Source organism: Schistocerca cancellata, chromosome 3 (assembly GCF_023864275.1).
Source record: "Schistocerca cancellata isolate TAMUIC-IGC-003103 chromosome 3, iqSchCanc2.1, whole genome shotgun sequence".
NCBI classification, from domain to species: Eukaryota; Metazoa; Arthropoda; class Insecta; order Orthoptera; family Acrididae; genus Schistocerca; species Schistocerca cancellata.
In genome coordinates this window covers 414821459-414848872 of record NC_064628.1, presented here as the reverse complement: position 1 = coordinate 414848872, position 27414 = coordinate 414821459, and the positions used below count along the sequence as shown (strand labels likewise).

The 27414-nt window shown below is 40.8% G+C and overlaps 1 protein-coding gene across 1 annotated transcript in view; it reads left to right on the top strand.

Annotated features, from left to right (window-relative positions):
• LOC126176733 (solute carrier family 22 member 7-like) overlaps nucleotides 1-27414 on the top strand; it is an 80919-nt gene that overhangs the window by 5024 nt on the left and 48481 nt on the right. The window contains exons 2-4 of the mRNA XM_049923902.1: nucleotides 22126-22400; nucleotides 22669-22896; nucleotides 26005-26162. Of these exons, the coding sequence (XP_049779859.1) occupies nucleotides 22126-22400; nucleotides 22669-22896; nucleotides 26005-26162 (661 nt within the window). The remainder of the gene's footprint in view (nucleotides 1-22125; nucleotides 22401-22668; nucleotides 22897-26004; nucleotides 26163-27414) is intronic.

Genomic DNA, 27414 nt, shown 5'->3' with positions numbered 1-27414 from the left:
AATTTTCAGTGCTTTAGCTGTTAAGTCTTAATCTAATTTTCTTTTTGTCTTTCACACGTACGCTGAATGACGGTCATTGAAAGTTAATGGACATATTGTATGCTCTGATTATTTTATTTGAGTTGCGCATAGGGTTTGCAATCTTTCTTTACAGTGCCAACAAGAATCATTTATTGATTTTTCCCCTTAATTCGTTCACCAAACAGACAATTAATAGAGAAATAAGGACAACGTCTTTTCAACTGGCACTGAGGAAAAATCTCAGCACCAAGAAGGAGCTGAAGGACATAAACGGCAGGCGTTTTTCTATATCTGTAAACGTGTGGCGCTAGTAACACTACCGTGAGAATGCAAATCAGGTTTGCTTTGAATAGACACTGTAACGGTCGTGAGCGTTGGTTATCTTTCAGACTGGACATTGTGACTTAACGTTAGATATGACTGCCTTAAAGGCGACCAAGACACCATTATCGGCACCTCACTGGGTTTGAACGAGGTCATATAATAAGGCTATGTCAAGCTGGATGTTCCCTCTGCGATACTGCAGAAATACTTTGCAGGAATGTAGCCACTGTACATGATTGCTAGCAGTGCTTGTCACGAGAATGCACGGTCCCAAGAAGACCGGGCTCCAGACGACCACGTGGCACTACCGAAAGGGAAGTCCATTGTGATAGCCGCATGGCTCTGGCGCATCGTTGTGCATCTGTAGCAGCAATTTGAGCAGCAGATGGCACCACAGTGACACAACGAACTGTCACAAAACGGTTACTTGAAAGCTACGAGCCAGACGCCCTATAGAGCGCATTCCGCTGCCACCAAACCGTCGCCATTAACGACTGGAGTGGTGTCAAGCGAGAGCTCTGTCGCGGTGTCAGTGACTGCGGTGTGTTTGTTAGAAGGAGACCAGTTGAGGGCCTGCATCCAACATGTCTGCGTGTTAGATGCACTGGACCTACACCTGGAGTTGTGGTCTGGGTGACAATTTTGGATGACAGCAGGTGCAATCTCGTGGTTATTCCAAGCACCCAGACTGCAAATTCGTATGTGAACCTGGTGATTTGACACCCTTTGCTGCCATTCATGAACAGCAATCCAGGGGGTGTTTTCCAACAAGATAACGGTCGCCCACATACCGCTGTTGCAACCTAACGTGCTCTACAGAGTGTCGAGATGTTGCCTTGGTCTGTTCGATCACCATATCTGTCGTCGATGGATAACTCCAGCGTCATCCCCAAACGCATTAACGGATCCTGTATTGCCCAAGTGCAACAGGCATGGAACTCCATCCCTCAAACTAACTACCGCCACCTGGACAACACAATGCATCCATGTTTACATGCTTGTATTCAGCGTTCTGGCGGTTACACAGGTCATTAATGTACCAGTATTTCACATTTGCAATGGCTTATCAAGCCCTTACCTTAATCTGTGATGTTGCAATGTCAATCACTTAAATATGTTACCTAGACAAACATATTCCCGAAGCTTCATCATTCTGCATTAATTATATTTTGGTTTTGCGATTTTTTCAGTCAGTGTATTTTCGTGAAACTTGTCTGATTATTCAACTAGCTAAGGAAAGAAACTCCAGCACTCGCCAAGTCCATGGCGAGACAGAGGTGATCTAACTCTAATCTCCTTGCTATCCGCAAAAACTGGCGAAGGATATAGGATGTAGTTGTTGTTGTTGTGGTCTTCGGTCCTGAGACTGGTTTGATGCAGCTCTCCATGCTACTCTATCCTGTGCAAGCTTCTTCATCTCCCAGTACTTACTGCAACCTACATCCTTCTGAATCTGCTTTGTGTATTCATCTCTTGGTCTCCCTCTACGATTATTACCCTCCACGCTGCCCTCCAATGCTAAATTTGTGATCTCTTGATGCCTCAGAACACGTCCTACCAGCCGCTCCCTTCTTCTTGTCAAGTTGTGCCATAAACTCCCCTTCTCCCCAATTCTATTCAATACCTCCTCGTTAGTTACGTGATCTACCCAGCTAATCTTCAGCATTCTTCTGTAGCACCACATTTCGAAAGCTTCTATTTTCTTCTTGTCCAAACTAGTTATCGTCCATGTTTCACCTCCATACATGAGTACACTCCATACAAATACTTTCAGAAACGACTTCCTGACACATAAATCTATACTCGATGTTAACAAATTTCTCATCTTCAGAAACACTTCCCTTGCCATTGCCAGTCAACATTTTATATCCTCCCTACTTCGACCATCATCAGTTATATTGCTCCCCAAATAGCGAAACTCCTTTACTACTTTAAGTGTCTCATTTCCTCATCTAATTCCCTCATCATCACCCGACTTAATTCGACTACATTCCATTATCCTAGTTTTGCTTTTGTTGATGTTCATCTTATATCCTCCTTTCAAGACACTGTCCATTCCGTGCAACTGCTCTTCCAAGTCCTTTGCTGTCTCTGGCAGAATTACAATGTCACCGGCGAACCTCAAAGTTTTTATTTCTTCTCCATGAATTTTAATACCTACTCCGAATTTTTCTTTTGTTTCCTTTACTGCTTGCTCAATATAAAAATTGAATAATATCGGGGAGAGACTACCACCCTGTCTCACTCCCTTCCCAACCACTGCTTCCCATTCATGTCCCTCGACTCTTATAACTGCCATCTGGTTTCTGTACAAATTGTAAATAGTCTTTCGCTCCCAGTATTTTACCCCTGCCACCATTAGAATTTGAAAGAGGGTATTTCAGTCAACATTGTCAAAAGGTTTCTCTAAGTCTACAAATGCAAACGTAGGTTTGCATTTCCTTAAGCTTTCTTCTAAGATAAGTCGTAAGGTTAGTATTGCCTCACGTGTTCCAATATTTCTACGGAATCCAAACTGATCTTCCCCGAGGTCGGCTACTACTAGTTTTTCCATTCGTCTGTAAAGAATTCGCGTTAGTATTTTGCAGCTGTGACTTATTAAACTGATCGTTCGGTAATTTTCACATCTGTCAACACCTGCTTTCTTTAGGATTGGAATTATTATTTTCTTCTTGAAGTCTGAGGGTATTTCGCCTGTCTCATACATCTTGCTCACCAGATGGTAGAGTTTTGCCAGGACTGGCTCTCCCAAGGCCGTCAGTAGCTTTAATGGAATGTTGTCTACTCCCGGGGTCTTGTTTCGACTCAGGTCTTTCAGTGCTCTGTCAAACTCTTCACGCAGTATTGTATCTCCCATTTCGTCTTCATCTACATTCTCTTCCATTTTCAGAATATTGTCCTCAAGTACGTCGCCCTTGTATAGACCCTCTATATACTCCTTCCAACTCTCTGCTTTCCCTTCTTTGCTTAGAACTGGGTTTCCATCTGAGCTCTTGATATTCATACAAGTGGTTCTCTTTTCTCCAAAGGTCTCTTTAATTTTCCTGTTGGCAGTATCTATCTTACCCCTAGTGAGATAAGCCTCTTCATCCTTACATTTGTCCTCTAGCCATCCCTGCTTAGCCATTTTGCACTTCCTGTCGATCTCATTTTTGAGACGTTTGTATTCCTTTTTGCCTGTTTCATTTACTGCATTTTTATATTTTCTCCTTTCATCAATTAAATGCAATATTTCTTCAGTTACCCAAGGATTTCTACTTGCCGTTGTCTTTTTACCTACTTGATCCTCTGCTTCCTTCACTACTTCATCCCTCAGAGCTACCCATTCTTCTTCTATTGTATTTCTTTGCCCCATTTGTGACAATTGTTCTCTTATGCTCTCCCTGCAACTCTGTACAACCTCTGGTTTAATCATTTTTTCCAGGTCCCATCTCCTTAAATTCCCACCTTTCTGCAGTTTCTTCAGTTTTAATCTACAGTTCATAACCAATAGATTGTTGTCAGAGTCCACATCTGCCCCTGGAAATGTCTTACAATTTAATACCTGGTTCCTAAGTCTCTGTCTTACCATTATATAATCTATCTGATACCTTCTAGTATTTGCAGGATTCTTCCATGTGTACAACCTTCTTTTATGATTCTTGAACCAAGTGTTAGCTATGATTAAGTTATGCTCTGTGCAAAATTCTACCAACTGCTTCCTCTTTCATTTCTTTCCCCCAATCCATATTCACCTACTATGTTTCCTTCTCTCTCTTTTCCTACTCTCGAATTCCAGTCACCCATGACTATTAAATTTTCGTCTCCCTTCACTACCTGAATAATTTATTTTATCTCATCATACATTTCATCAATTTCTTCATCATCTGCAGAGCTAGGTGGCTTATAAACTTGTACTACTGTAGTAGGTGTGGGCTTAGTGATTATCTTGGCCACAATAATGCGTTCATTATGCTGTTTGTAGTAGCATACCCGCACTCCTTTTTTTTAATCATTATTAAACCTACTCCTGCATTACCCCTATTCGATTTTGTATTTATAACCCTGTAGTCACCTGACCAAATGTCTTGTTCCTCCTGCCACCGAACTTCACTAATTCCCACTGTATCTAACTTTAACCTATCCATTTCCCGTTTCAAGTTTTCTAACCTACCTGCCCGATTAAGGGTTCTGACATTCCACGCTCCGATCCGCAGAACGCCAGTTTTCTTTCTCCTGATAATGACGTCCTCCTGAGTAGTCCCCGTACGGAGATCCGAATGGGGGACTATTTTACCTCCGAAATATTTTACCCAAGAGGACGCCATCATCATTTAACCATACAGTAAAGCTTCATGCCCTCGGGAAAAATTACGGCTGTAGTTTTCCCTTGATTTCAGCCGTTCGCAGTACCGGCACAGCAAGGCCGTTTTGGTTAGTGTTACAAGGCCAGATCAGTCAATCATTCAGACTGTTGCCCCTGCAACTACTGAAAAGGCTGCTGCCCCTCTTCAGGAACCACACGTTTGCCTGGCCTCTCAACAGATACACCTCCGTTGTGGTTGCACCTACGGTACGGCTATCTGTATCGCTGAGGCACCAAAAGCCCCCCCACCAATGGAAAGGTCCATGGTTCATGGAGGGATATGGGATGTACTGATAGCCAATTGTCGGACGATGTTATCGGGAGACCTTTAGAGGCGTCGTCTTTGCCACTGTGATTACAGATTAAGAAAAGGATCTGATTCCACTCCTCTGAAATCTGGTTGCAGACCATTGCCCACTGCACCATCTTACTCGTAGCGATTTGATTTAGGTCTATTTGATCGGCCTGGACCGGATGTGCTAACTACATTACTGGCCATTAATATTGCTACACCAAGAAGATGACGTGCTACAGACGCGAAATTTAACCGACAGGAAGAAGGTGCTCTGATATGCAAATGATTAGTTTTTCAGAGCATTCACACAAGGCTGGCGCCGGTGGCGACACCTACAACGTGCTGACATGAGGGAAGTTTCCAACCGATTTCTCATACACAAACAGCAGTTGACCGGCTTTGCCTGGTGAAACGTTGTTGTAATGCCTCGTCTAAGGAGGAGAAATGCGTACTATCACGTTTCCGACTTTGATAAAGGTCGGATTGGAGCCTGTCGCGATTGCAGTTTATCGTATCGCGACACTGCTGCTCGCGTTGGTCGAGATGCAATGACTGTTAGCAGAATATGGAATCGGTGGGTTCAGGAGGGTAATACGTAACGCTGTGCTAAATCCCAGCGGCCTCGTATCACTAGCAGTCGAGATGACAGGCATCTTATCCGCATGGCTGTAACGGATCGTGCAGTCACGTCTAGATCCCTGAGTCAACAGATGGGGACATTTGAAAGACAACAACCATCTGCACGAACACTTCGACGACGTTTGCAGCAGCATGGACTATCAGCTCGGAGACCATGGCTGCGGTTACTCTTGACGCTGCATCACCGACAGGAGCGCCTGCGATGGTGTACTCAACGACGAACCTGGCTGCACGAATGGCAAATCGTCATTTTTTCGGATGAATGCAGGTTCTGTTTACAGCATTATGATGGTCGCATCCGTGTTTGGCGACATCGCGGTGAACGCACATTGGAAGCGTGTATTCGTCATCGTCATACTGGCGTATCACCCGGCGTGATGGTATGGGGTGCCATTGGTTACGCGTCTCGGTCACCTCTTGTTCGCATTGACGGCATTTTGAACAGTGGACACTACATTTCAGATGTGTTATACAACCCGAGACTCTACACTTCATTTGATCCTTGTGAAACCCTACATTTCAGCAGGACAATGCACGATCGTATGTTGCAGGTCCTGTACGGGCCTTTCTGGATACTGAAAATGTTCGACTGCTACCCTGGCCAGCATATTCTCCAGTTGCCTCACCAATTGAAAACGTCTGGTCAATGGCGGCCGAGCAACTGGCTCGTCACAATACGCCAGTTACTACTCTTGATGAACTTTGGTATCGTGTTGAAGCTGCATGGGCAGCTGTAGCTGCACACGCCATCCAAGCTCTGCTTGACTCAATGCCCAGGCGTATCAAGACCGTTATTACGACCAGAGGTGGTTGTTCTGTGTATTGATTTCTCAGGATCTATGCACCCAAATTGCGTGAAAATGTAATCACTTGTCAGTTCTAGTATAATATATTTGTCCAATGAATACCCGTTTATCACCTGCATTTCTTCTTGGTGTAGCAATTTTAATGGCCCGTAGTGTATTAGATTAAGGTTCTGTGTATGGCATTTTTGGCTGGGACCCCCTTCCTGGGAATTAGTCCTCCTGGTACAATGGTTCTCATTTGACACGCTTTCGGCAAATTGCCCGTCGAACATGATGTAATGATTATGAGAAAAACACGCAGACGGCCGCGCACAGACACAAACACACAGACACAGTTCCTACTGCACGAAATCTGCGTTCAGGCGGTAATCGAACCCAGGACGCTGTGAGCCAGAGTTAGCAACGCCAACCTCAAGACCACGAGCAGTATTCGTATGTAACAACACTTCCAATTTCAGAATTATACGAGAAAAGAGCTACCATTTTTACTGTAATGACCCTAGAAACGCAAAAACATCCCCCAAATGTTTTAGGAGTAATAAGAATGCGATAGTAGTACCAGGCCAGTGTGGTAGCACCGTCGTATTTATTCCCGAGAACCGATGAGGGGTGGGTGATGCTGTCCGCTGCTGGCGAGGGGAGCACGGTAAGTGCCATTGCCCGATTTCCCAGAAACTTTTCTTCGTGGAAGAGTGCTCAGAATTAGAGAACACGTGTATTGGCTTATCCGAGTTTTTCTGAGAAAACTGCCGTCAAATTTATCGTCGTATTTTATACGCCTTTTAGATCGCAGTCACTTCACCCGAAATGGTGGCACGGTGAATGGGAATGCGGCTTCCTACTTTTGCACACCGTGTGCTCGCGTTCGAAACCCAGTTATTGATTTCGTTTTATTAGTGTTTTCTTTCGTTTACCTACCCTTGTCTGTAGAAGATTACTAAACGAACATTTGTTATCAAATCAGACTATACAAGGCTGTAAAATTAATTATCAAATTATAGCTGGCTTCCACAATAAGTGTCATACTTTAAATACATAATATACGAGTATGTGTGTTGGGTATTTTTCAGGAGTTACAATCTTTTTAAATTCTCGTAACCTTACAACTAATTGTTATAGCGCTTTTCTTGTTTCTCCATTTTTCGCATCACTGTATTGCTTTCTTCTGCCAACGGCTTTACCGCAGTCATAACACCGTTTCCCTTCAGATCGTCAAAGTCAGTTCTTACCATTTTAATGTTCGTTCTTCACTAACATTTGGTGCATTCCCTTGGATGATAATGATCGTAGAAGCATTGGAAACGAAGAAACTCCGAACACCTCGATCATAGCGCGAAGAAATGTCTTTAACATTCCAGAATGAGATTTTCACTCTGCAGCGGAGTGTGCGCTGATATGAAACTTCCTGGCAGATGGTAGAGCACTTGCCCGCGAAAGGCAAAGGTCCCGAGTTCGAGTCTCGGTCGGGCACACAGTTTTAATCTGCCAGGAAGTCTTTAACATTGCTGAAGGTTTTACGCGTATGCAATAATTTAGCGGTAAACCATGCAGAATGAATCATTTTACCGGAAACTAACGTTTGTGACTGATTATGACTCGAGAAATACTACAGGAATTTCACCGAAAACAGTTTCAAAAAATTCACTCGTTTGTTTTTTTCTTTTTTGTTAATTCATTCGCCAAACAGACAATTAGTAGACGAACAAGACAATGCCTTTTCAACATGCACTGGAAAACATTCGTGTAGTAATTTTATACAGACGTGAGTAGATAAATGAAAAACAAAAAACAAGAATAAAAATAATTATCGCGTTTAGAACACGGCTGAATATGTATGAAGTCCCGACGCTGCCTCCTGTCACCAACCAGAAGCTTTATTGGGGTATCGTTTTACAAACTCTGGTCTTGGCAGCCTCATGTAAACGTAGTGATTGACAGCAAGAGCATGAGATGACACGGCACTCCCGTGACATACGGAGTTTTTCAATTGGTCATGCCGACAGGAGCGCTTTCTTTCGATCCCTTCGGCTCATTCATCTAATAGACGGTAGCATCATCGTTCCTCCCAGTGCATTAGCTAATAATCAGTATGTGAGATTTGATTGTATCATAGATAGTCGTGTAACAAGGATAAAAAATTTCTAACTTGTTTCCGTATGACGTTTCCAGTATAGTGTTGTGAGCATTGTGCGGGCTGCTGCAATATCTTCTTTAACGGTCATGGTTTGATTCTGTCCAGTATGTCTGTTACTTGCTGCTTCATGTAACTCCTCTCTTCACCGTGAGGTAAAATGATGAGAAATGTGTCTTGTAAACTCAATAAGAGTACGTGGTTTGACAACTGTCTGTCTCTGGGTCGCAGTGAAAGCTAGTGTCTGCAAATGGTCGACGTACTGGACTAGCAAGTAGGTCGCCAAGTGATACGAAGTGCGTTAACGCGAAGTTTTTGAGGTCCTGAAACACGTTGCTGCGGTAGGCCTATCATTTAGGGCTGAAGATGCCGTAGCAAGACCGGCAGAGGAAACGAGTGTCGGGGGCGACTAGTGTGCACGGTGCAGTACCAGTGGTCTGGCTGCCGGAGAACGCAACAGGGCTCGTGTGGGACGAGGCGACCGAACTGAAACGCCGCGTTTTACATTCCAGCCAACCGCGTGTGGGGAGGAATGCATTAATGACGTGTCGTTATAAGCTAAAGATGGCAATTTGGATGGAAACTACACACTCGTTCACCTTGCGTCCCTCTCTTAGATAAACTGATCTTTATGCGTTTTTGTTATAGCCCCAATGGATAATGTCATATCTAACCAAAATAACGCAGAAAGCAGTATTTAGTAATTCAGCCAATGTAGTTCGCCAACGTTACTCTGGCTAAGGAGAAATCACGTGGCGGATTTCCCAAGGCTCAATGTTATATCTGCTATTGTTCCTCTTATGTGTCAACGATTTTCCGTCTAATATATAACAAGTAGAGTTAGTTCTTATTGCAGATGACACTAGTATTGTAATCAGTCCAAGCATACATAGAGAAACAGTAGAAATTGTAGACAAAGTTCTTAAAATTATCATTGACTGGTTTCCTCCGAATAGTGCCACCGCGAGTTTTAAAAACGGCACAACGTATTCAGTTCTGCGCATCAAAAGTTAGTACACCAATGTTAAGTGTAACACGTGGTGACGAAATAATAAATAGGGCGCAATTTTAAAATTCTTATGTGTGCATGTTGTTGGGAATTTAAATTGGGAAAAAGCACTTTTTGGAACTACTGAAACAATTGAGTTCACCCACATTTGCACTTAGAATCACTGCACAGCTTGGCAGAAACAAATAAGTAAGGTGATGTATTTTGCGTGTTTTCATTTAATAACTTGAGGTGGAATAAGGAGGAGGAATCCGAGAGCACTGGCGTCACACTGACGCAGGCGGCCCACCGGTGGCGGCAGCGTCTGACCGGCTCGCTGTCAAAGGCCACAAACTTTCAATCGGGCTACAGGAGCTACGGTAGATCCTAATTTATCATTCCCTCATTAATCTGGATCTCCGGTTCATCCAGATCGTCTTCTTTCGTACAGATCAGTTAAGTACCCAGAGTTGCAAGAGTATGTTTTCATTCCAGTCTTCTATCTATCTCTTCCTTTCCCTCCTCTCAGTCCATCTCTTTCACCGCTCTATCTGTCCACCTCCTCCAACCCCACTCTTTGTCCATCTCATCCTGCCCTCTCCTCTTCCCTCTCTCTAGGCCCAGCTCCTTCTTCCCCCTGTCTATTCCCTCCTCTTTTCTTTCTATCTCCACCCCTTCCTTTCCGCTGCCACAGACCATTCTCCTCGTCCGCCTCTTTCTGCCCATCTTACCCCCATTCCACCTTTGGTCTCTGTCCAGCTTCTCTTTCCTTTCTCTGCTCCTCTACTCTCTCTCTAGCCATCTTCTCCTTTCCCTTTCTGTGTCCATTTTCTTCTTCCTCCTCTGTGTATTGCCATCTCGTCCTTCCTCTTTTGTGTCTGCATTATCAGCCCCATCCCAACAGGAGGTTGCTAGTTCTTACCCTCAGATAGCAGTAATACGTCTATTAAATTTGGTTGAAATCGACCCTAATGTTTAGGAGGGGCTCTTTACCCGTAGATTTGACGGTGTACGCGAATGTCGTATATTTAAAATATTTCACGAGTCACTGTACATATATCCCAACTGTATGTGTGTCGAATTTTGTTCTGCAGTTTCATTTCCAAGCAGTGCAATCTTTATAACGTCATAACACCTAAACTATGTGCTGTACAATATAATTTTGCATTTACATCCTGCGATATACGTGAATATGTCTAGTGTTGCGAATACACTTAGTATCGAAGAGGTAAAAAAATTGAAACCTCGAGGCTCATGCAGCAGTTTCAGAGCATAAAGAGCGACAGCTTGGTAAGGGAAATAACTTTTTCCGTTTCGTCGTTTTATGGGGAATATCAGGAAGGCAAAGTTTCGTAAAGGATTGCAATTATGTGTAACGTTTGCTCCAAGTCACTACCTGCTCTCACACTTGAATACTGGATCAATAAAATATGTGTATTAGCACGTCGTGGGGCACACCCCTTTGAGAGTAAGTTGTTTCCTACTCCCACACTTACACTTACACGGTAAGTGTAAGTGATATGTGTACCAATTTTGGTTTAGCTCGTCAGCTGGTTTAGGAGAAGTTATGGAACATACTTAAATACACACACTATTACATACGTTTAAAAATACGTACATCCATTTTTGTGGTATGTATGGGTACTATACAGCTCATTGACTCATCTACAAACTTTATAGGCAGCTCAGATATAGGTGTTAATGGAGTAAATGACGCTGCGAAATGAATATCAGGCTGATTGCGGTACGATTTCTGATGACGAAATTATAAGGCTTTTACCATCTGCAGACATCGACGATAGTGAAGCTGGTGTTCAGTCTGAAGACATTATGACACACTTAAGCAACAATCCAGGTTGAAACTATAACGGTTTACTTAAAACGCAAGGCGAAACACCATAGGCCAAACTAATGCTCGGAAATGCATGAGTGTTCGTGCTGCACGTAAACGGCATACGAATCTAGCTCAAAAGGAGCTTCATTGTGTTTTCTCCAATTTTTTGTCAAAATATGAATAAAAATTGTACTGTTTACGTGAAATTAATTATAACATCTGTATCTGTGGAACTTAATCCTGAAATGTGTATGTGTATACGTGTGTGTGTGTGTGTGTGTGTGTGTGTGTGTGTGTGTGTGTGTGTGTTCGTGTGTGCGTTTTTGAAAAAGCTTCTACCACTCTCATATCTAGTGATTTGCAAGCCTCAACAGCCAAGTGATATGCAAAATAATGGCCATGAAAAATTTCCTAACGCTGACTCAAATAAATACCTCTCAACTAGTCACACAATACTCATTTTCATGCATAACACAACAGGATGGTAAGGGCTTGCATAGCTGAAAATAACACTGAGTTCGTAAATGAATAGTTTAGTGGAAGCACCATAATGGCTAACACGTGTTAGCTTCTACTTATAGTCATCTGTTCTGTTATGAGGAAATTTACCCAATCATGATGTATCAACTCACAGCGAATACAGTAAATAATTATTTGAAAAATCATTTAATAGTGCTCCAGTATGTCTTGTACGTTAAACGATAATTATTCCGTGTCGAAGAGATACCACACAAACACGCCAGCAACCGAGAACATAGGAACAAGCATCGTCTTACCATATCGATTTCCAGAAAAACTAACTAGCGTGTAAAGAGTTGCACATAATTCTATAGTTGGCCTCCAACCATGGGTCACTGCCCGTAAATTTAATCATCAGAATGACTTTCAACACAGATTTATGTCTAGCTACGGTCACGACAACAAGATGGTGACACCCTATATATGATTCATGTTAAGTATAGCGTGAAGAGAAGGAATGATCTTTCTTGTAAATCACCACGCAACACACTTCGTTGATCATAAATGTATTACTCCTCTTAAATGTGGACACAGATTTCAATCTCGTGATGACAATCCTACTCTCAATACTCTTTACAAAAACGAAGCCACTAATGTCATCCATACAAAAGAGAACTCGCATTTCTTGCTTCTTTAACATCTAAAAAATGAAGACGTAACAGATGGAAATGATCTTAAAGCGACGCACCAACCAGCCTCCCACTACTTAATAAGTTACAGTCTCTATGAGCCTACGCAGCTGCACATGAATACTCGGAAGTAGATCGACGCGAGGATATACGAATGAACTACCTGATTAACCTTAAACAGCGTATTTTAGCATTGAAAATAAATTAAAATGATCTCATCGGTTATCTTAAACGTCGTACAGCCTGTTCAGATGGCTCTGAGCACTATGGGACTTAACTACTGAGGTTATCAGTCCCCTAGAACTTAGAACTACTTAAACCTAACTAACCTAAGGACATCACACACATCCATGCCCGAGGCAGGATTCGAACCGGCGACCGTAGCGGTCACGCGGTTCCAAACTGACGCGCTTAGAACCGCACAGCCACACCGGCCGGCTACAGCCTGTTCAGAACGATGGCTCTCCATCAGTATATGCGATTTTATCAGAGTAGCATGGCTGCTCAGATACAGCTCTGAAACCGGACTTCAAGGCACTACACAATGAATGTAATGCAACTCCATCGGGCTCTAATAGTTGAGGTCTTTTTAAATTATAAGAGAGACAAATAGACACATATTTGTTTGTTATAGATTGTCCTATGTGACGACTTTTTACTTGCTCTTCATGGGAAATATGCAAACATCAAAAAAAGTTTTGCATCATTTCGGTTCCGAGCGTTCTGGAACCTGTACAGAAAACTGGAATAGAGATCAATGTAAATATCATTTCCGCCCTTGCTATTGCCCAAGAAAACCACACATTGCATGTTGTACTACCATACAGCGAGACCTTCTGAGGTTTCTTTAAAGTCAGTACCACCGTTACACTGTTGTTTATTTACAGTGTTACATTTACTCTTACACAATCATGATTTCGGAGTGCCATTCTGAAGTGTTTTAAGTGTTATAAATTGCCTAATATGGCATACTGTCGTATTAAATTAAACTATTAGACACATTGTCTAAGAGCCGATATGTCTGGCACAGACTACTGCTTTGTTTCATTACTGAGTACATCATCTTGACTTCAGATGTGGTAGTCCAGATCGCTGTACACAGCGGTAACTCTGATACCACGAGCACGTCCTCTAGCGTTGATGCATGCCTGTATCCTGTATCCACAAGTTCATCAACGCACTGTTGGCCCAAATTGTGCCACTCCTCAATGGTGATACGGCGTAGATCCCTCAAAGTGGGACATGCCGTGCATAAATAGCCCTTTTCAATCTATTCCAGGCATGTTCGTTACGGTTCATGTATGCAGAACATTCTGGCCACTCTAGTCGAGCGATGTCATTATCCTGAAGGAAGTCATTACCAAGATGTGCACGATGGAGGCGCGAATTGTCGTCCATGAAGACGAATGCCTCGCCAATAAACTGCCGATATGGTTGCACCATCAGTTGGAGGATGGTATTCACTTATCGTACAGCGTTACGGCGCCTCCAATGACCACCAGCGGCGTACGTCGGCCCCACATAACGCCACCCCAAAACGGCAGGGAACCTCCACCATGCTTCACTCGCTGGACAGTATCTCTAAGGTGTTCAGCCCGACCAGGTTGTCTCCAAACACATCTCCGACGATTGTCTGGTTGAAGGCATAAGCGACACTCATCGGTGAAGAGAACGTGATGCCAATCCTGAGCAGTCCATTCGGAATGTTGTTGGGCCTATCTGTACCGCGCTGCATGGTGCCGTGGTTGCAAAGTTGGACCTCAACAAGGACGTCGGGAGTGAAGTTGATCATCATGCAGCCTATTATGCACAGTTTGAGTCGTAACACGACATCCTGTGGCTCAACAAAAAGCATTATTCAACATGGTGGTGGTACTGTCAGGGTTCCTCCGAGCCATAATCCGTAGGTAGCGGTCATCCACCGCAGTAGTAGCCCTTGGGCAACCTGAGAGAGGCATGTCAACGACAGTTCCTGTCTCTCTGCGTCTCCTCCATGTCCGACCAACATCGCTTTGGTTCACTCCGAGACGCCTGGATACTTCCCTTGTTGAGAGCCCTTCCTGGCACAATGTAACAATCCGGACGCGATCGAACAGTGGTATTGACCGTCTAGGCATGGTTGAACTACAGGTAACACGAGGTGTGTATCTCCCTCCTGGTTGAGTAACTGGAACTGATCGGCTGTCGGACCCCCTCCGTCCAATAGGCGCTGCCCATGCATGGTTGTTTACATCTTTGGGCGTGTTTAGTGACATATATGAACAGTCAAAGGGACTGTGTCAGTGATACAGTATCCACATTCAACATTCGCCTTCAGGAGCTCAAGGAACTAGGGTGATGCAATACTTTTTTTGATGTGTGTAATTTCAGATTTATTATAATTTCAGGCCTGTTCTAAATGTGAAATTATGACATGATTATAACAGACTTGATTCTTGAATGAAACGCAGTGCACATAGTTTTACAATAACTAATAAACAACAAATATGTCAGATCATGCCAACATGAATTATAACATAGACATGAATTATGACTTACAACCTTTAACCTTAAAACAGTTTATGAAATATATTTTTATGAGTTATTGCGCTGCATGAAATTTCAATACTTTTCTTGCAAATAATTTACAAATCCTGTAGCTAGTTTGAGAACTACTTCTAACGTATTGTACAAAAATTATGACAAAATTGTTTGTACATCTTTCTCTCACTGATTACAATACATGAGCATAAACCAATATACCATCTATTAATGCAATGTACTCCTTTTATGTTGCTATAGATGGTTCTGCGGCGTTAGCTGTAAGTATCTTTGACAGAATCATGTAGCTATCTGCAGTTGTCAGGCTGCAGTACTTGTTGTTTGAGTTACTATTATGTGACATGTGACAGTGTACCATTACGATCTGGAATCTGTCCACATGTATTTATGGTTTATGGTGTACGATCACATATGTGTAAGACGTTTCCAATACCCACACAATGTAAAATGTGATGTACTTAAGTTTATGGCACACATTTAAGAAGGTTTACCACACTATAATGTGCCATTTCGATTTGTGTAATGTTGTTACCTATGTAGCGATGTATGAACACAATGTTACTCTCTTCTAAGTTGGTATATTTCAAATTCAAGTACCTGCAAATGACGCAAAGCTGAAATTAGCTAATTGCACAAATTAAATGAAGAACAGTAATATACAGCCTACAATAGGCCGTGTTTTCTTTTGTAAAAAAACACAATCTATTCCACATTGAGTAACTCAATAGCAAAAGGAAGTCTGGTGCTCCCATATATTTTTCTCAAATTCTACTCACTTTTCTCTCTCCTAAATTAACAGTCATTCCTATGTAGGATATCCCTCCGAAGACTCTATCTGTTATTGCGCAATCGACCCTTGTGACAATAACAGGTGGACTCATCAGAAGGATGTCCGCAATAGAAATGAGGTGGTTAATTTTCGCAGACCCTTATGTGAGTCAAGTTGTCACAATCATATACCTTCTTTATCCCTGTGGGTGTGGGGCAAAGTGAGAAAACTGAGCGACCATTCCCTTCACCATGACTCTCAGACTCCATCTCTCGCAATAACCTTTGGAAATCTCCTAGATCATCTTCACACTGGCCCGCAAGAATAATTGGACGCATATATGGAAGAAGTTTCATAAGCCAAAGACATATCAATTCATCTGGGCTGTGGGCGTTGTTCAAGAACAGATTTTTTAACATCATACTCCCAAAGAACATATACGTAGACGGAAATAGATGTCTAAATTCTTCATATGATTCGCCAATGCACACACGCACATTGGAGCCCCCCCTCCCCCCCCCCCCCAAGTAAAGACGCACAAATTGTATCTTACAACGCCAAAGCAAGTTACTGGATGTACTGCTGATCACCTGAAACTTTTTTACACATGAGAAAAATAATTATCAAAACAAGATACTTCATCACGATTGTATCAACCACAGCAATCATCCACCTTAAATGTATGCTTAATATCATCTTTAATATTTCACCATCCCTTCTCTACACTGACCTTCAACTCCTCAGAGCTATTTTCTAGCTCTGGTAATAATATAGAATGTGACATTTGTTCTTGAGTTAGATTAACAACTTCTTGATTGCCCATCAGTAGAAACATTCCTAATTAATCCGTTTTATTCTTTTCGAATTACTCCCTTAAATTTATAAAAACTTTCTTAACTTGTTCATTAACAACCACTTGAAACTGATTTTGACTCCCTTCAACATTAGCAAGTTTACACCCAGCATTACAAATCTTCCCAGCGAAGTCTGCATACAAGTTCTCTCTTAGTTGTGTACTCAGTTCCGTAAATTTCCCTGTAATTTATACAATTATTAGTTCTCATTTCGTTCTAAACCATGGATGTGTTCTTCTAGATTGGTAATATTAGCCTCCAATTTATCAATCAATTCCCTTTCACTAGTTTGTTTTCTATCCCCTAATCTCTCACGAGCCCCTCTTTACTTGTTCTCATTAGGTCATCTCACATATACTTGCAGTTCACTTGTACTAGATTCCAATTTCTCACTGAGTCGTTTCCTGTTACTTCTTAACTTTACACTGTACTCATTACTAGGCCATATGGTCTCAGTTAAAGATGCAACTAATCCTTTAAGAAAACGCTGGTAAAAACTAAATGAAGGAACTGAATTATTATACTGTTATTCAACCTGAACGGAATTGGCTGTAGAAGCAGTAGAAGCACCTCCTGATGCACCACAACTGCCAATGGACTCATGTGGTTGAACCTCATCAGACCGAGCTACAATCTCATTCATCGTAATACTACTCCACTAGCACTCCATCTTCAGGCCACGAGTGGACTACCGGGACCATCCGATAGCCGTGTCATCCTCAGAGGAGGATGCGGATAGGAGGGGCGTGGGGTCAGCACACTGCTCTCCCAGTCGTTATGATGGTATTCTTGACTGAAGCCGCTACTACAAGGTCGAGTAGCTCCTCAATTGGCATCACGAGGGTGCGTGCACCCCGAAAAATGGCAACAGTGCATAGTGGCTGGATGGTCACCCATCCAAGTGCCAGCCACGCCCAACACTGCTTAACTTCGGTGATCTCATGTTAACTGGTGTATCCACTGCGGCAAGGCCATTGCCCATATTAATACTACTAGTCTCCTGAAATTCAACATCTACATCACTGACGACAGCATACACTCCTTGACTTCCATATATAATAACTGACTCACAATTAAATATATTATGATATCTCTGAGTAACAGCCCTGCACAAGAAACCATGATCAGAATATTCCATTACCTCAGCTTTCTTACCTCTCTTGTTTTCATTATTTTTCATTCTGTCACAACAATTAAAACAAACAATAAAATTGTTGACTAGCCTCACAAGATTACACTAAATCACACAAATACAGTATTCACAAGTCAAATAATTGACACCAAGAGAAAAACAATTTGCCACTGTGATGCTGTAATTTCTATTTAAAAGGACAAAATAATGACATGAAACAACAGTAAATCAGTGCTTCTCGTCTCTATCTCATATTTACTGTGGACTTGTCCATCATGCAAAGAAAATAAATACTTTGGTAAACCAATAAACCAACTCATATTGATCTCACAAGTTATCAAGCAGCTAAAAATTTTCACAAGACTAACTCCCCTCGCAAGAAATGATGAAGAATCCACAATACTGGTATGTCTACAAACTCACCACAAACCACATAATTATCCCCACAGTGTAGAATAAATCTCAAACTGTCATTTCACTAAAATCAGTGAGCATCCAAAACAGAAACACAACAAAAATATTTACTACAATAATAGCTGAAATTTGGGTAAAACATTAATTTGAGATTGAACCACTCAAAAATTCTGTGAAAAGTGTTCACCAAAAGAACTGTCCAGTCATCCACAAGAACCTAAATACTTTCAACAATCTTTCATTGTATTGAACCTCACCTAATACCATGTATGATACACAACACTCCAAAGCCCAGATAAATTTTCCAAAATCAGCAAATAAATAATCAGGTGACGTACATTATAACTTGCTCAGCATATTTAGTATGTCGGAATTATGTGGAAATGATTCATCAATCAGATCTGTAACCAAATTCACTTAGCAAGCTAATCGAGTGAGAGGAGGGAAATTAGGTGGGTTGAAGCTTTCAGTTCACTGTTTCAATCAAAAATTTTTATTTTTTAAGAAGAACTACATTCCAAATTGCTCATTAATACCACCAATCTGTGTATTATGCCTAACAATTGCTGGTTATAATGTCCTGTAATAACCGTTTCATCCTGGAATCTAATGAAATACACAACATCCCCAATCATCATCGTTTTCTGCTGGAATCTAATGAATTACACAACTTCCCCAATCAACAAGTGACATGTTTGGTACATAAAGACAAAGATATGACGATTTACCTTCCAGATGACACAGAACGGATAAAAAATATAAGATAAATAATATAACATTAACGTTTCAGAAGAAATCTTAGCAGCACACATTAATGTTTCCCCAGAACACAAAATAGAACGATATGACTGCGAGAAATTCAGAGAAAAAATGTCACTGCCCTTCCACAAAACTCAGATTTTGCCTCCCTATGTATCACAATATGCACACTTTCCTATTTCTCAAATAAAAGATAACAATTTTACTGTGTTTTTGACCTCAAAAGAAAAATTTTGCTCACTACCTAATACCACCAATTAGTGTTAATATCTTATGTTTTACTAACATAAATGATAATCCAAATCAGAAATTAAATAGAAATAAACTGCATTCACAGTAGCATCACTGAACTGTTATCATTATATTGTGAGCTATATGTTTAATTACTGGATTCCACAAGTACAAAAGTGAATATATTGCAAATATATAAAGCTATCTCTGTATGCAAAATGACCTAAACTCACAAGAAAGTGAAATATTCTAAAGGTGGGCTAAGACAGTGATAGACGTCACAATCGGTGAAAGTGTTCAGAAAAGCCGTATACTATCAGAAAATGTCAGGAAATACTTTCTTAGAAATATTTTCCGAAACTGGAAGTTTCCTCATGTCATAAAAGAAAAGTCATTACATGAAATAAACTGTAGCAAATAACTTATCATAAAATTCACAGGAATCAAAAAATCCTGGTATTATCATTCTAAAATGAAAGGTGTGTGTGTTTGTGTGTGTATATCTAATAGCTAGTAGCACCTAATTTCATTATTTTACATAAGCACAACTGTATGATAAGGGCCTGCATATCTGAAAATAGCACAGAGTGTCTAAGTGAATGATTTTTGCAAAAGCACCAAGTTGTACCGACATGTGTCAATTTACCTTTTATAACGATCTGTTGCGCTATGCGGCAGTTTCCCCAGTCATGTACCCAACAGTTCAGAGTGAATTCAGTAACTAACTACCTGAAAAATCACTTAATAAATGTCCAGTACATTACAAACATCCCCCAGGCTGTGGCTAAGCCATGTCTCCGCAATATCCTTTCTTTCAGGAGTGCTAGTTCTGCAAGGTTGCAGGAAAGCTTCTGTAAAGTTTGGAAGGTAGGAGACGACGTACTGGCAGAAGTAAAGCTGTGAGGACGGGGCGTGAGTCGTGCTTGGGTAGCTCAGTTGGTAGAGCACTTGCCCGCGAAAGGCAAAGGTCCCGAGTTCAAGTCTCGGTCCGGCACACAGTTTTAATCTGCCAGGAAGTTTCGTCCAGTACATTGTTCTTACCTTGTTCATTTCCTGATAATGTAACTAGCATGCAATAAGTTTGTACTTAATTTAGTAGTTAGCCTCCAATAATGGCTCACTATGTGTAAAGTTAATCATCAGAATGACTCTCACTTCAGTCTTCTCTTCGTCTAAGAACATGAAAACAAGATGGCGGTGCTCTGTTTGAGGCACATTAATCAAAACATTAATAAAAGGAATGACCTTTCTAGTAAAACACTATGCAACACAGGTCAATAAATGTATTGTTTCTCATAAGCTTCGACACGAATTACCATCATCTGATGAGAATCCATTTCACAAACCAAGCCTCTATCGTGGAAAAATAATCCAGTATGATTCATAGAAAACAGAACTTGCATCTTTAATACCGAAGAATTGTGCATATAACAGAAAGTATGTGAATAGCTGAAGTATAACTGCGTGAGGACTAGTGCAAACGGACGGTCTGACTAACCTAGAACGATAGAACGTATATTACCACTGAATACAAATTGGACTAAACTTACCGATCATTTTGGATGTTGTACACACTGTTCGAAACGATAGCTCTCCATCAGCATGTGCCACTGTATATTGACACTGATTAAGTCAATATTTCAGAGATAGTTGTAAATAAATACTACGTTTCCAGAAAAGGGCAAAAAATTATGATTAAATGAAAGAGTCAGCATACTGGCTCCTTTCGACATGAGACTCTCTCTTTTTTTCTTGATAGGTAGATTATTGGTATCTTCGATAACCGGTCATTTGTCACATTTGTCATAACCTACAGTTTTTATTTTCTAAAGCTCCCTCAAGTAACGTGGTAGAATTTCCTTCATACTATCTCTTAATCTTCTCAGTGTTTTGCATAGGATCCTTTCTCCGCCGATTTAGTGAAGATCCTGCTCATTTCTTATTAGTCCACCAAATTTTCAACACCCTTCTATAAAACCATATCTAAAACGCTTCGATTCCCATCTTTCACAGTCCGTGATTCACTTCCAAACAATGCTGTGCTCTAAATGTACATTGACAAGATAAGGCTCATGTTGAAACTAATAGATTTCTTTTGTTCAGGAATGCCCTCTTGATCTACGTTATTCTTCTTCTTACGCCGTGCTTGCTTCGTCCTCCTTTCGTTATTTTCAGCATAGGACTCCTTCACTCTGTCTACTTCATGGTCCCCTGTTTTGATGTTAAATTTATCGCTAATCTCATTTCTGGTACTCCTCATTATTTTCGTCTTTCTTCAGTTTACTCCCGGTCCATAATGTTTGCCCACTAGACTCCCCACTCAGAAGGTCCTGCAATTCTTCCTCACTTTCATTGAAGATAGCAGTGTCATCAGAAACTTTTATTGTTGACATTCTTTCAGCCTTAATTTTAATCACACTTCTGTACCTTCATTTCCATTATTGCATCTCGGTATATGGATTTCATAGTAGAGTCTGAATCCTGCAACTCTATCTTACACTCTCTTAATTTGTTCGTGGTCTTGGTCTTCCGTTCTTATTTTTCCCTTTTTGTTCTTGGACATATTATATACTGACAGACCTTTCCTGTGGCTTACACTGTATTCCTACATTCATGAGAATTCTTTTTTACAGTGTTAAAGTCGTTTTAAATCGACAGAATCTTATGTCCATGTCTTGATTTTTCTTAACTCTTGTCTCCAATATCCAGCAGTAGGTCAGAACTACTTCCCTATGCGTTTGTCTCTCCTGCAGTCAGACTAATCGTCTTTTAACAGTCGATATTTTTTCCGTTCTGAATATTTACAACATTTCAAATTTTCATAAAAGGCCGTTTAATAATTCGATGGTTTCATATATGCATATGTTTTATTCCAGCTATTTTTTATGTTGCAGATGACTGTCAAGAACAAAGAAGATGGAACGGAGAGATTAAATACTGTGAATCATCATGAAGTGACATTTGAAGGCATTCTCGAGAAAATTGGGAGCCGCGGCAAGTTCCAAATTCGGCTGAATCTTATTTATGTTGGCCTTTCTGTTCTTGTATGCTCTGTTCCGAGTCAGATGTTTGTAATTTCAATGATGGTGCCTGACCATTGGTGCCACGTTCCTGGGAGAACATCAGCTAATGTCAGTATCGAAGAATGGAAGAGCATAACAATTCCCAGGTAGACAATATCTGTAGTGCGTTTTTCTTCTTTCCAAGTTGCTCAGTGATTATTGAATATATAAACTATGGCATTACATTTAGCGCTGATATTTCAAAATCTTACTTTGATCTTTTGTATTAACCTTAAAATTTCTCATCTACTGATGCAAAACCAAAACGTACAGTCTCCACTCGCAGTTAGAGCGACCTGTGATAAAATATGTTATTACTGAGCTACATTGCAATCACTGAGTGTTTCCAGGTGATCACAGTCTGTATGTTTATAGGGAGAATGGCACCTACAGCAAATGCCTTATGTTTACAAGTCTGAACCATACTAATGAAACAATACCGTGCCAGTACGGTTGGGACTATGATGAGACATGGTTTTCGCTGACTCTGCCATCTCAAGAAAACTGGGTTTGTGGGAAGAAAATGGTAGTTAGTCACACTATGGCAACTGTTCAAGGTCTTTCCGTCATCGTGGGCCTTGCCCTCTGTTACGTAGGAGACAGGTAAGTAGGTTTTACCTTACGTATGTTATTTTTGTTGGCTACATAACTTCCTTCTTTTTGCTACTAGCATTTCAGACTGAATGAACAATAGAAACCCATCACTACTCAGTTGACAAAGAAAGCAAACTGATGGTTCAAAGGCCATTCCATTGTGAAGTCAATTAGTTACGGAGTACCGTCGAGAAATTGACAAAAATAAGAGAGAGACGAAAAAAATGGCTTTACGAAAATAAGCAGATGATTTTATTTTGCTAACTTTGAACTTAAACGAGTTAGGAGACAGTTCTGTAGTTTCTCCTATTTCCCCTTTTCTTGAGAGTGAAAGCATCAGTAGCTGTGCGAATGAGCTGACTCGATGTTCATGACTCATCACTGTTCCGTCCGTAAAGTGAAATTCTTGTAAATTCATTTTTTAAAGTGTTTCGTTTATTGGGATGGTCCTGGTTTGATGGGACGGCACAGACCCATTCAAATGCCACTATCTGTCAACGTCAACATTTGAGATAAGGAACGAAGCTGTTACTTCTGTAATAACTCCTTTCAGAATTCAGTGATACTCCCTTATTTAATTGGCAATAGATGCATAAACCAAAACCTTATTCTTTGTTTAAAAGTATAATCATTTGTCTATCATGGCCTCAAATCATTTCTAATTTCTTACTTCAAAATTTGTTATTTAGTAACTCGGAATCTACCTATACATCCTCTAATGAAGCAGTATTCAGTATGTTAGAATTTTAGTATTTACATCTTAGATTTTTCAATTCTTTTCACTTTTCGCTTGTGGGGCCCATTCTTACATATTTATATAGTGTGCGATTCGTTGCAGGAGAAGATGTCTTGAATAGTTGAGATGTGTTATTGCACTCGCGCAGACTCCCGCAACATACCAATTAGTCGAAAATGCCTAACTGTAATTCAAATACTGTTCTATAAAATATGTGGTATCCGCGGAAGTAATGACTTCCAGCCGGAAAGTTGTTAAGAAAACTATGAAATTAATTTTGGTAAAATCTGCCAAGTTTTAGGTGTATCGTCACACCTCTGAGAACAATTTATTTACTAAAGAATCCGAGCACCAGGAATTTTGCTCCAACGGCTTGTCTTAAAAGGACCGAAAATATTACCTTCCTCCCGAAGCGATTACATTATAGCAGCTGTTACAGATGCTTCATAACATTGGCCTATTGTCCACCGTATGCAATAAATGAACAGTCCCCAAAATGTAATTCTCGAGGGAGCAACATCCCTTCGTCGATCTAAAACACAAGAAATTAGCGTCCATCTTTACATTTCCTGTGCTAAAAACCGTTGCCTTTTAGAAAGCAAAAAACTGACGTTTCTAAGCTCTCGTGTGGTACTCGACTTCGTGTCGTAGCTGGACACTAAGTTTGCTGGCTGTAAGGTGCTGAATTATAGAACTCTAAGACATTCCTTCGGACCACTTCATTAAGATAGTCAGTCCGTTTGAATAAACCTACTTTCCCGTTTAAATCTTTGTCATGGCGAATAGAAGGCAGCACACACGCCTACAACCTTCGGAGAAGTTTCGGTGACGCCAAAACATTGTTCTGTTCTTTCTGAGGAGACTTCACATGCTTCTGCCATCAGTTTTTGTGCTCAACCGAAGCTAATGTTTCGTCTCTCTTTTCCGTCATGATCAAGTTTGTCAAAAAACCTTAAGGCAATAGATATTACATGTTTTATTTGTTCCCTAACGTCCATTTAGTACGGGCGTCCACAAAAAGACGCGGACGAGCACCTATGGTATGCACAAATGTAGTTTTACTGTATCACTCTTATCTTCAAAACACAATGAATTCATGGAACACAGCGAAACAAAATACTCGGAAGCAGCGAACTGTGGCGCGTGACCAGTCGGTACTTTACATGGCAACAATACAAGGCCAGGAGTGAAGCAGGTATCGGGGTGACACGTGCGAACTTGAGTTGCCTGGTTTCGTTATGCCAGCTACAGTAGTATAGTTATTACGTTAACGCTTACATTGTATAGAGAAAACGATTTTTGTGGTACACAAAAGATTCACACAAAATCGAAAACACACTGTAAACAAAGAGAAGTAACCGACGAACCACAAATGAGTTGTACGAATGGGACGGAAATTGGTAGACGTGATGTACATCTTTCCCACCGCTGTCCTAGGCATTTTCAGATACGTCCTTGATCTGGAATCTCATCCACTGGAGCAGAATTGTCTTCAGTGATGAGTACCGCTTCGAACCGAGCCTCGATGACCAATGACGACGTGTCTTGAGACGGCCCAGACAGTCGTGGGACTTCAACATGACTGTCACCCACCATACAGCCTGACAACCAGAAGTTATGGTCTGGGCTGCCATTTCTTTCCATAGCAGGACCACTTTGGTTGTTATCCACAACACCCTTAGAGCACAGCGGTACGTCGACGATATGCTACTCCCCGTCGTTCTGTTGCCCTTCATGGTAAGCCAACCTTGGCTTACCTTTCAAGAAGATAATGCCTACCCGCACGCGGGAAGAGGCTCTACAGCTTGTCGTCGTGCTCGCCAAATCCTGCCTTGATCACCAAGGTCGCCGGATCTCCCCCAGTTTAGAACGTTTGCTGCATCATTTGCAGGGCCCTTCAAACATCTCAGGATTTTGACGATCTAACACTCCAATTGGACATAATTTTGCACTATATCCCTCAGGAGGACGTCCAACCATTCTGTGAATCAACGTAAACTGAACAAATACTTGCATTATGGCGGGAGGTGGCTCAATGTATTATACGGTTGCTTAATTCGTGAAGCTCTATCTCTTGAATAAATCACCATTTTTTTCTGAAACTGTTATCCGTTGTTTGCCTGTACACGTACGTCAGTTATCCGTTGTTTGCCTGTACACGTAACTCAGATCTATCGACTTTCGTCCCATTTGGATATTTCGATAATCCACTTGTGGTGCGCTATTTACTTTTTTTTTTTTTAAGAGGGTGTATGTCCTCAAAGAAATACTCTAGAACAATGTTTTAATTTCTCTTTACGTCACATTTGTTTTTTCTTAGTACCTCAGGCTGCTTCTGACAGTCGCTACGCAATCATATAAGTGTAAAATTCTGTTTCCAGGTTTGGCCGTCGCATTCAGTATTTTGTATCTCTTATCTTGATAGCGTCTTGCCGCAGTCTTAGCGTGCCAGCGACAGCAATATATTCCTTATTTATTGTGCTGTCCGTGATTGGGACTGCAGCAGACAGCTCGACAACAGAAGCAACCGTCTCTATTGGTGAGATGCCATGAATAAGTGTAAATACTCCTGTATGTTAACGTTTCACTGGTAGTTCTAAGATTTCGATCTAGAAAACATTAGAAGATTCTTGAATAACCTCCTCTCATTTATTTATTCTGTGCTAACATTAAACTTCAGGAAAATATCATTGTGGATACAAAAATCTTTGGTGTAGTTTATAGAATCTACTGTCAGAATGTTTGAACTATGTAAATACAGTTTTCATCAAGCTATATTCATCAGGAATTATGTGTGTTTTTCTCTTTTTTCTGCAGATCATAGACTCATACTTAATTGAGACTCTGATTTATAATCACTCTCTTACATCCTTTCTAAAGCTTATCGTGTCACGATAGAGGTGTCTATGTAAAGAAAGAGAAAAGCGTAAGGTTTAGCGTCCCGTTGACACCGAGGTCATCAGAGATGAAGCACAAACTTCAACTCGTACTACGAAAACCTACGACCAAAATTTTTGTCTCATAGCAGTACGGCTAAAACAGTATAAAATCGACAGATTCGATTACCCTAAACGAAAAATTGCTAATTTAAAAAAAAATTTGCGTCACATATGGTGACGAATGTTCCAAAATGTCAACAAATATTACTGAAATTTATCATAGCAATATGTCTGATTTTGAGAATGCAGTTGAATGATAGATTTAAGATTCGAGAAACACGTTTTTCAGACGCCTGTGGGGTGGCGGAAAACTGGGGAACAATAAACAATAAAATCATAGGAAACAGTCTGGAAGTCTGTTTTATTAGCAAATTTTAGTCAATTAAAGCGCCAGAATCATTGTTCAGAAGGAAATACGAGCATTTTCCATTTCGAGATCGTTATGAAAACTTTAAAAAATCTTGCCAGACGATAAAATACGTTGCCCAGATGCATAAAAAAATTTATATTACACAAGTTTACTGCAGTACCTTATTAATCAGACAACTTTTCGATATTCGAAAATTCTTACAAGGTCGTATTGAGGCGTATGTTGCAAGCCGATGAATAAGATGTAACCTTCAAATTCCTATATTAACAACTAGCTTACTAGAAACCATCATATTGAACGATGTTTTAAATGAATTGAAAAAAAAAAGAAAATGGGATGAGGTTCAAAAACTACATTTTATTTAAGTATAAAAACTTGAACGTTTTTAATCATTGTTGGACTCATCAACATTATCGTCGTAATCAAAATCTATTTTCAGTTCACAGCCAATTTCTGCAATGTCTTCTATTGGAAAACAAATT